This window comes from Pimephales promelas, chromosome 10 (genome assembly GCF_988280905.1).
Source record: "Pimephales promelas chromosome 10, fPimPro1.hap1.1, whole genome shotgun sequence".
Lineage (NCBI taxonomy): Eukaryota > Metazoa > Chordata > Actinopteri > Cypriniformes > Leuciscidae > Pimephales > Pimephales promelas.
Genome location: NC_142778.1, coordinates 30,463,019 through 30,474,426, shown reverse-complemented (window position 1 = coordinate 30,474,426; position 11,408 = coordinate 30,463,019). Strand labels below are relative to the sequence as shown.

The following is an 11,408-nucleotide window of genomic DNA, read 5'->3' as shown; positions in this document are numbered from 1 at the left end:
ACTGTTCAAGGTCCAAAAGACACTTTCAGTGCAAACTGTTCAAAAGGCTTTAAACAATTTTAGACGAAGAATAATCTTCTATATCTTTTATAATCTTTTATAATCTTATCTAGTGAAACGATCGCTCATTTAAAAAAATAATAACAAAGTTTAAGTTTCATAAACTCAAAAGTTTTTTTTTAAAAAGTGAACTACTGCTTTTACTGCTTTTCATTTGAAAATTTAAAACGATCAGTTGTATGAAATAGCCTTTGCTTTATCTCGATCAATTCCATGATCATTAAAGTGTATCGCAATTTCTTCTTAATTAAGGAAGTAGACAAGTTGGCAAAGCAAGTTATGGAAATGAATAAAGTTGATATGCAAATAGGCCCATGTATAGCATTTGAAAGTCATTTATAAAATGGCGGCATTGTTGAGATCATAGATACAGAAGCAAGGTAGACATTTGGCTGGGGAGACCATCGAATGGTTTCTGAGAGAATAAAGTTAATATAATATCATTTAAATACTTAAGACATTACAGCAGGTGGCGTCGTTGCTCTATCCGCCGTTAGATAACCAAAATAAGCGTGTCGCGTTTTCTGACCTCCAGATGTCGCTGTTTCTCCGTGATCTTTACTCTCCGATCTCCAGCAGGAACTGACGTTTGTGTCTACGACTACATGTACATGAGCAAATTTTCCAGCTGGAGGAAAATGTCCAGCGTCAAAGATCCGAGAGTCTGAAGGTGGGAATCGTCATTTATTTACACAAATTCTTATTAAGCCGCTAAGTTCGCCGTCAGCTCTTTTCTTCTGCCAACCGGAAGTATTGGATGTTCTGATTGTAGGATGAGTATTTGTGTTGTTTGTTTTTCTTTTGCTTGTGTTTCCACTTTTGTTGGCGCGTAGAGTGCGCCGAAATATGTGCACAAACATTGCGTAAAGTTTCTGAAACTACTTTCTAGAAGAGATATATTGTTTAAATGTTTATACATAGTCTTTTGTGATGTTTTACCATGTCGGGGTTTTCGTGGCAGGTTATTTACAATGCTGACAGCAACAATTGATTAGAGACATTAATCTGCATTGGCAATCTAGAGACTGTTGTTGTGGTCAAGTTAGCTTGATGAGCTCTTTTTGTCGCATTCTTTGCACCCATTATGAACTTTTGTTTAGTTTCTGAAATATCTTTCAAACTGTATTTATCCTTTATTCAGTAAGATAGGATGGGGTTGCTTTCTATTTGGTTAACTAAGTTACTGTTTGGATCATTTAAATTGAACATAATTTCTAATACGTGATTAAAAGCCCTCTTGAGTTCAGCTGCAACTCAAGTAACGTTAACTTATCTAACAGTTTTTGCTACACCGGGTGAAGCCTATTTGTTACAATTTAACATTAATTCTTATATAATAGCTAATATTTAGTAGCTTATTCTTTCATCTGTATTTAAAGTTAAAATCTTGCTGACCCTTTTTTATGCAAGAACATGTAATGCACTCATTTGCATATTTACTTGGACTGGATTTCAAACAAATTGAAATATCACAGTCGACATGTGTGTAATAATCATAATATTGTAACGTTTCTAATAGGAATAATAGCTCTTTTGTACGCTGCTTGAGTCAGTATTGTTGCGATAACTGACTGGGGAAGCAGGTTTTATCTTGTTTTGTTTTTTACTATGCATAACTAAAATAAGCTTGTTTAAATGTGGGGATTCAGCACGTATGTCCTCTTTAAAACTTCAACTGAAGTAGTTGCACATAATCGTGTTGTTCCTGCAGTGTTGCGTCAGAATGCATGAATCATGTGCTTTGACCCTTGCTTATGCTAGCTGAATATGCATACCGGTATGCAACTTAGTCTTTTATATCTGCCATTGTTTTCTGTCACGTAAAGCGACTATTGTGTCTACTGTAAACAGGACCGATGTAATGTCATTCTATTGTCATCCATCATTCATTTACCCTTCTGAACTTTCTCACTGTCTTAGGAACTATCTGTCTTCTCTTGACTTGTTTTTGCAAGTGCTTAGAAAAGCATCTGAAACCAAACTCGGTGCATTTCGAGTCATTCTTTGTGTTCAGTACATTTCTGAGTCTTAAAAGTTAGTTGATATTTGTAAACTGACACATTTAAAAGCCATATGCTTTTCTAGTTATTCATTTCTGTATTTTGATAAGTACAAAAGGATATTTAGCTGTCTGTCTTCCATTATTATTTGACACCAGCTAAAGGAGCAGTTCACTTTTAAAAAAAACTTTTCTGATATTTTAATCACCCCCATGTCATCCAAGATGTCCATGTCTTTCTTTCTTCAGTCGAAAAGAAATTAAGGTTTTTGATGAAGACGTTTCAGGATTTTTCTCCATATAATGCACTTTACTGGGTACCAAACGGTTCAAGGTCCAAAAGACAGTTTCAGTGCAAACTGCAAGCTGTTCAAAGGACTTTAAACGATTCCAGACGATGAATATCAAGCGACACGATCGCTCATTTAAAAAAAAAAGTTAATGTTTTATAAGTTCAAATGCTCGTCCTTTTCTGCTTCTCAGTCTAGAAAGCTCCAAATTCAAAAATAATTTGATGACGCATTCTAAATACACATTCATCTTTCCAGAGGTGAAGTATCCCTTTAAGTGTTATTTCTGGGCAACCGTAATCAACTAAACTCTGTGTTACTTGTCCATAATACCCCTAAATGATACATTCTTCCTTGCCTTGACTTGTTAGAGACAAGGTTTTTTTCAGTCTGTTTCGTTGTCTTGTCACTGTAATACTTAACATAAATCAGTCCTGGCCTATTTTTGTGGGTTTTGCACATAATCAGTGAAGCTGCGAATAAGGTGCTGAAACCCAGTTCTGTCTTGAGTCTGTACCTAATTGGTTCTGTTTCAGCTGCAAGCTGGCATGTCCTGGGCCTGCAAGGCACAGGGAAATGTCTGGTATGTGCCTGTAAACGCCTGCCATTCACCCATTAAATCCGAAGTTTGATACGCCCTCACTGACCATTCATGTGAACTGTATTTTCCCGCTGATGTTCTGCGCATTTCACAATCTAAAGATTTCTCATGTCCAAAATATTCAGGATGCTTTTGTAAGAAGAAATCCAAAACATGAGATTGTTGAATTATAATAGATTTGACAAATTTTCTAGTGCAGATTGACTGATTTTTTTTAAAGTTTTTTTAAACTGAAACTTACATTTGAACAAAATGGATTAATTTGTTTGATTCGGGACAAAATGTCATGTTAGTGTTGATGCATTATGTATGTGAATGATAGAACCTTGAATATGACCACACTATTGTGAACAGGATATTTGATTGTTAAAAATGGCCCAGAGCTACTTGGTATATTGACCACTGCCTTTAAAAATAGCACCACAAATGCATCATTGTTTGCACTGAACATGCAATACATCCTTTGAAAGCATTAATGTCCTGAGTATCCAACATTGAAATGTAAGATTCTCTCAATTTCTTCCCGTAGGCACCTGTTGTAAAGTTCCCGTCAGAGCCCAGTGGTCTCCCCATGTACATAGCAAGGCAAAGCTGACACCATGGCCCACATATCCAGTGGCAATGGGTTTAAGTTTGACAGGCCAGCCTCTCCCGGTGTGGTCCGGCCCAAAGGGATTGTGGGAAAGGAGGAGGCTTTACGCATGGAGGTAGAGGCCTTGGATAAAATAAAGCGTGAGAAAGTGCACACACTCCCAGTCACAGCGTCTTCTGTTAATCTCCTTCCCAAACCGACGGGTCAAACATCCACTAGCCGACATGAGAAAGACCTCATTGTGTTCTGTGAATCAGAAAAGGACATCGATTTGGATAAGCTGACCACGGAGGAGCTGGAAAAGCTGCTTCTGGATGACAGTTTTGGCACAAACAAAATGACAAGACCTTCCTCTTTGCTAGGTTGCAATCTCAGTGCATCATATCCTGGAGGACATGCGTTCAGCCCCTCATCATTTCACTGGACACCCACTCCAACACATGCACAGACTCCCATTCACCCCTCTGCTCCTTTCCTGAAGCCTCCATGCCCTTTCCAGAATGGCTTTAGTCCAGCTATGTCTCCCTTTATTAGTCTTTCGGGCCATCCGACCCCCTTCCTCTCATTTACACCCATACAGCCACCTGCTGCTCTGGCCTACTCACAGCCTGCCGTCTCCCCAGAGATGGCCAAGCTGTTCGACAAAATTGCCAGCACTTCAGAATACTTGAAGAACGGCAGGTCCTCCAGCATGGAAACGGATTTGGGAAGCGCCAAGTCCTTGGAGCCATTGCCTCAGACCTCAGAACCTCCCAACATCAGCCAGTTTGAGTGGCTGGACCTGGACCCGCTCAACAAGCACAAGGAGGTGGAGGTAGAGGAGACGCTCTCGGTATCAAGTGGTCTTTTCGTAGAGAAGTCTGGGAATGCTAGAGACCCATGGGATGCTGTTCTTCAGGATAAGCCTGAAGTTGTAAATAATGGCAGTCCCTCGGCAGAGGTGAATAGCAAGGTGACTTCGGCAACCCAACCGAGAAGAGCATCAACAGGGGTGGCTGTAACAAGAAGCCAATCCCTCAATATACCTGCAACCTCAACGAATCACAGCCCAGGCAAACAGGTAAGAGAAACTTCCTTACTGCTGACCCAGAACATGTTGGCACATCCTGATTACCACATCCTCTTCTGCAGAGTTAGGAGAACCTGCACTGGGTTTGCAGGAGGAAGTAGAAATGATCCTGGCCAGGTGTCAAACCAAACAACTTTCTCAATACATATTTTCAAAATTGACTATGTAGCAATGGTAAATGAACACAGTGAAATTTAAAAACCTGTTCTGTGTGATCTGCACCTATGGCAGTGCTTTAGAGGGGGTAATATATTAAAAAATGCAACTTTTTTGAGTGTTTTACCAGTCAAGCAGCTAAAGCACAGCACGCCAATGATAATATTAAAGGGTTAGTTCACCCAAAAATGAAAATTCTGTCAGTATTTACTCACCCTCTTGTTGTTCCAAACCTCTATGTGTTTATTTGTTCTGCTGAACACAAAGGAAGATATTTGGAAGAATGTTTTAATCAAACAGATCTCATTCCCCATTGACTTCCATAGTACTGTATGTATTTTTTCCTACTATGGTAGTCAATGGGGAATGAGATCTGTTTGATTAAAACATTCTTCCAAATATCTTCCTTTGTGTTCAGCAGAACAAATAAACACATAGAGGTTTGGAACAACATGAGGGTGAGTAAATACTGACAGAATTTTCATTTTTGGGTGAACTAACCCTTTAAAACAAAGAAAAACATACTGATTGACAAGTTAGATGATTAGTTGATCATCTTGATCCACCCTGAATCTACAAAATAGCATTTTGTAAGTGTCTCTTATGTTAGCATGGATGCTACAGTAGTATTTAAGAAAGTATCAGTGCTCTGTGATGTGTCAGGATGTAGCTGTTAAAAATGTGTGCGTGTGGTTTTCTAATTATTGTACCGTGCCAGTGTAGAGAACGTCTTTGCAACATTTTAAGCTTGAGGCGATTTGCCTCATTTGTTTTGTTCCTCATGATTGGTTTCTTATCAAACTCTAGGCAAGTTCAGCTGATGAACTTTCATTTTACCACATCTCTTATCCAACCCTTTTTCTTTATCGTTGGTCTTTCCTTAAAAATGTCGTCAGTGATTGCCAAAATAAAGAAAGACTTCCTGAGAGGAATGTGCATTGAGTGAGACTTTGATTGCTTATGGGGAGGGTGTGTAAATATGTGCTTTCTCCCCCCAGAAATCCCACTTCCCGTTTCTTTATGTTTGTTTCTGACTAGGACAATTGGCTGTTGTCACACACTTCCCACAGAACTTTAAAAATGTGCACTTACTAACTTCTACAACAGATCAGTTTTCACTTAAGAATAAAAAAAGGTGTCAGAGGGTTCGGACTTCCTCATTTCAAGTATTAGGAATGAATATGAATATCATTACATTTCGGATTCACACATCGGGTCTAGTTCATGCTCATCACGCACTATGCAGTCGTAGTGGTGTTCTAGTGAAAATAAAATAGGTTGTTGTCTTTTGTATAGTGAGGACTGCTGCTGGTCTCATTAGCACAGACAAGCCCCAGCTAGCTGTCTTTGCCCCATGGGTTCTTCCCTGACATGCCTGCAGCTCCCCGTTGCCATGGTAGCCCTCTTTCGGAGTGTGCGAAAGAGCGGCGAAACTAATCTGAGCTTTGGCTTCGGTGTACAGTTACTCTGCTTCACCGCACACAACACCAGATACTCTTATCACAAGCCTGTGATATTTCAGCCCTTATCAGCACACGCATCCCAAAAGACCTGTTTGTTGTTGTGTGTATTAACCGGCTTGGTGTAAGTGTGGTGATTGTGGTTTGGGTTACAACAACACATTATCGAAAGTGGTTTCTTATTTTGAGGATTAACTATGGTTGAAAGTTTTTGAGATTAGAGTAAATTGTTTGTAGCATATTTTTACGCTACAGTAGAATTCATAATGGCAAACATATCTACTAGTGTAAACAAATTCAGTACTGGTGTCAAAGGTCACAAAGGCAAAGTTTCACTGGTCCATACCAATGCAAGTGTAATGTCAAAATGAATATGTCATTTAATGCGCTCCTCTTTTAAAGTTAAATATTAACACAATAAAATAAAAAATAGCTTGAAGACTTTACATACAAATGCAAAAGGAATAAGAACACAAAAATAATCAAATATGTAAATTATTAATATAATATAAGTATATAAGCTTTTAAGAGTATTCTAATTTGCTGATTTGGTGCTCATTAAATATTTTTTATTATTATCAATGTTATAATGAAAAAAAATTGCTTAAAATATATTTTGATAAATCTTTTCAGGACTTTGTTGAATCAAAAGTTCAAAAGAACAGGAAATATTTTGTAATATACATTTCTTTAGTCACTTTTAATAAATGTAATGCATCTTTGTTGAATAAAAGTATTAATTTTAATAAATAAATACTTCTTACTTACCCCAATCTTTTAAACAGTAGTGTAAATAAATAATACTATACATTAATACTGGCATTTCTTGTATTGTATTGTAGTGACACTCATTATGTGTGCTAAATATCCCTGTGAGTATAGAAGAGCAGCCACATGTAGGTCAGACATCACTCAGGCACTGTATTGAGTTGTTATTGCTGATATTGTTGATAGACTGGTATCATTTGGTACTTTGACATCCCCAGTGTATCAGTCATTTACCGTCTTAGTCCACACTGTAACTCTTGTATTCGGACAATGAAGTGTTCATAGTTAACACAGCAACCATGTGGTTTTTGTATTGTGTTTGTAAATGTGTTCTGAACATCCATCATCTCACTATCACCTTATCCGACATGCAAAAATGAAGTTTGTTTAATGTAACTGAATAATTAGCTCTGTTTACCATCAAGCACTCTGTCGACACTACAATCGAATCTTAAATTATCTGACGTAAGTACAGTCATATTTATTTACTGGAAGAATAAGGAAGTATCAGGTCAGTCAGAGAGCGAAGTTCTAGTTAATGCGTTTCACCATTCCTAGCAACAATAATGGAGAGGAAGTTATAGTTCCTGTGATTTCTTTTACGCACAAACTTTGATGGTGGAATTTTACTTAAATCCAACCAAATACTAAGCTCATGCAAGCCAACTTCCTCAATCCTCTCATTCCTGAGTTTTTTTTTTTTATTATTGTTTCTTGGCAGTTCCCTCATAAACGTTTAACCTGAGGAAAAGGTTAGTTTAGATTGGGAGAGATTGTATATAGGGCAGCCAGAACTGTAAAACTGTAGCTTTAAGCTAACGTGGATGAATTATTTGTGAATGTGTGTCACATGGCATCTCATTTTTCTCTAAGGTTAGGCCTAGAGCTCTGGCCTAGTAAAAAGCTAAAGACACCATCCTCTCATCCGAGGCTTGGGTGTCTTGCATGCAATAAAACGACTTGCTCTTTTTGTCCACACTCAAAAGTCATGACACTCTTGATTGTTTGTTTCTTTAATTTTACTTACGGTGGATGTGTTAGATATTCTCATTAGAAACTATGCTAAGAAAATGCCACAAAACGCCTAATCTATCCAAATACTCATGACACTGTTGAAATTGAATTTATATAGGCTGCAAAATGTAATGAAACAGAAAACAAATCTTCCTATTTAATTTCCTAGCATGTTAGCCATTACTGAACTGAAAGTACCTTTTATTCCTAGTAGTATTTCCTTGTTGATGTGCCTTTTTGACCTATTTCCTTCCCGAAGGAAGTCTTTTTTTAGCATTCCAGACATTCTTCACATTCTCAGTATCTTCTCACCAAACATACAGACTGTCTTGTTCCACATTTGAACTGGGATGTTAATGTCATCAATCACTAGTATTTGACACTTCTATACATAATACAGACTGTTTTCAAAACACATTTAACAAATGATTTCCTATGTGAAGGGCACCATTAGTGAAAGTGTATGTACAGGACACGTGGTTGAATGTCTGCTCATCAGTATAACCATGGCATCATGTTTGTCTTTTTACAGGTCAGTAAGGGAAATGCAAATGAACTCTCAAAGTACTCTGTCTTACAGCAAAAGGAAGCCCAGAATCTAGAAGTCGTAGCATTCTGTGAAGACATTTCAAAGTGAGTTATGATTTTTTAAGGCATATTTTATGTTGAATTACCTGTTGAAAGGAATAAGCAAAAAGCAGGTCATACTACTACAGATGTGTTTTAAATCTGAGATCAGAAGGTGCTAGGATACCTGAATCAGCACTGTAATTATAGATTCTATAGGATAAGCAAGGCTAATATTGCCTTGAGGGATTAATTCGGGAAATACCTCAACCTCATTGTTTTTAGCAATCTGTCCAACAAAGCTAAAATTAGACAAGTGAAATGCAGGAAGTGTACAGCTGTATATCGCCCATGTGACAATAGCCCCTTTCACACAGCGCGTTGATCCTGGGAAATTGCCGTAAAATTGCTAGAGTGCCGTCTGTGTGAACGCAAACACGTCCCGGGATCAGTCCTGGAATGCGCCCTGTGTGAAAAGAAGCCAGGACCAATGCCATAAGGGGACCAATGTCGTAGTGATAACTTGAGCCACAACATAATCACGGCTTATCGAATTAACACGTTGAAAAGTTTATCGAATTAACATGTTAAAAAGTCATAATTGAAAGAAAAGTTGTGATTTGACCACGAAATATGTTGTACAAACAACAAAGTTTGTACATAAACATCTAATGCCTGCTAAATCGAAATCAAAATCGATCAAAATTAATTCACTCGAACTTGGAAAAAAAAATGGAATCGTCGATGGTGCCACGCCCCCATGTCACGTCCATCGGCTTGCCAAGCGGAAAAAACACGCGTGTTGAAGTGCTGCGAGTCTGTGGTCAACCTCCTCTAACTTGGCAACTGCAGATGCAGGAGACGCATCGACAGAACATGAACCCCCTCCTCTTTCATTGAAGTCGCAGGTGTGGAAGTTTTTTGGATTTCCAGTGAGTAATGTTGACAACGTTCGCGCTTCAAAAAAGCCACAGTTTGCAGACATCCCAAGTCTCGCGGAAGATCCGGGAGTCTCCCGCATATTGATAGCGGCTCCCTGATGCACGCAAATTAGTTAAAATCTCCCGGAATCTAGAGTGAGCGAGCAAGAGCGAGTGTGGATGACGAGGCAGGAAAAACTGTGCTCCAAACCGTATTGCGCGCACAGCAAAGAGGAAGAGTGAGAGACCTTGCTTGTGTGCCTCATGAAGCGCATATAAGTCAGAGAGCATCCTGATTGGCCGATTGATAAAAATCGAGAATCGAATCGAACTGTGACCTTAGAATCGAAAATGTAATCAAATCGAGGATTTGGAGAATCGTGACACCCCTACGTATGTTACACGTCACGTGTCTTCACGGGATGTGTGTGAACGCACTCACAGATTCCGGAAAATCACTGGCAGTGTGAATGAACCTAAATCAAACGATTCTGGGACAAATCCTGGGACACATTAACCATGAATTTTCCAGAATCTCTGTATGAAAGGGGCTAACCTTGTTTTCTAATTATATCACACAAAGAAAGCTTGTACAAGATAATTAGCAAAGGTCTTGAGACCGAGCCTTGAGGTACACCATATTTACCTGTTTTAGTTCTTCATTTACACAAAGTGTTGTTCTTCCTTTTTTTGCAGACTGAGGTCAAAGTTCCCGCATAATGACCTGTCTACCAATCCTGGCTATGTTCTTAGCCCTGTGATTACTCAGAGGGATGCAGGAGGAGACAATGGGGGCAGTGTAAAAGTATCCATTGAGATTTCTGATTCTCAACAACCCGTAACTTTTACTTGTGATGGTAAGCTTTCCTTTGACTGTGAATTTTGTCATTACAAAATAAGATTTTGACAGAGGATAACTTGCTTTTATATGAAATTGTAATGCTAACGGTAAAGGTATTAAAAGGGATAGAGTTTAGGTTACCCAAAAATGAAAATTCAAAATCCACAAAAGAAAGTAAGACATGGTTTGGAACATCATGGGTGTAAGTAAATGATGACATAATTTTCATTAATTTAAACTAATAATGTGGAACAATAGTAAGCTGCTCTGAAGGAAGCTGACAAATAAAGAAGTCACGATAAAGCGCCAGAGAGCATTTCTTGGCTGCTGCGACACATTCTCTTTTTACATAACTGTCATGGTGCGTCTGCTCAACAGATTGATACTTCAACCAGGGTTCCTGTGTTTTTAATTTTTCTGCTTGCATGTCACTAGCCAAAGTTTTACTGAGTAACCTGTCTGTGGTCCAAGCACAGAAAGTCTTTTTCATTGAGCTGTAGTGGCCTTGGCTGAGTTCCCTCTGAAGCGGCTGTGTTCTGAAGACTGCAGGGCCTCGTTTTTTGTGCAGTCTCTGGCCACCTCACTCCTGGCAGGAAATCAAGACTGGCCTTTTGTGTTGAAGAATTTTTCTGTGTTGTTACTGCCTAAGCCCCATAGCTCTTTTTGTCCTGGATAAATACAGCATTGACTCTGGTATTAGAAAAGGAAAAGGAGACACAGTGTCTATCGGAACCTGAAGTTGCGCCTCAGACAGCTAATGTTTGAGTAGTGGCTTGGTTATAACTGGCCCTATGCTTAAACTCTTCAAGCTAGCATCTCAATTTCACACTGTTCTTGCTTGTTTTTCCTATTAAACTTCTGACCCCGTTTGTTGTGTTAGATCAAGAGATTTCAGATTTTACTAAAAGCTGAGCTTGTAACAATAATCCTTCATTCTATGAACACTGGGCAAAAAGAGGTCACGTTTTAACTCAACTTTCCTAGTCCATAAAGAGAAACACCATACAGCTAAATGATGGGCATACCATCTCTTTGCATGTCAAGGCTGACTGTCTGAAACTTCAAAGAGGT

General features: G+C 38.7%; 1 protein-coding gene across 2 annotated transcripts in view; it reads left to right on the top strand.

Annotated features, from left to right (window-relative positions):
* The first annotated feature begins 616 nt into the window (after positions 1 to 616).
* Positions 617 to 11,408, top strand: part of pik3c2a (phosphatidylinositol-4-phosphate 3-kinase, catalytic subunit type 2 alpha) — a 34,951-nt gene continuing 24,159 nt past the window's right edge. The window contains exons 1-4 of one of the 2 annotated variants that reach the window (XM_039683921.2): positions 617 to 730; positions 3,480 to 4,602; positions 8,542 to 8,642; positions 10,193 to 10,353. In XM_039683921.2, coding sequence (XP_039539855.2) covers positions 3,550 to 4,602; positions 8,542 to 8,642; positions 10,193 to 10,353 — 1,315 coding nt within the window. In that variant the 5' untranslated portion in view covers positions 617 to 730; positions 3,480 to 3,549. Of the gene's footprint in view, positions 829 to 3,479; positions 4,603 to 8,541; positions 8,643 to 10,192; positions 10,354 to 11,408 lie in introns of both variants that reach the window. The other variant, XM_039683922.2, reaches the window with a different exon arrangement.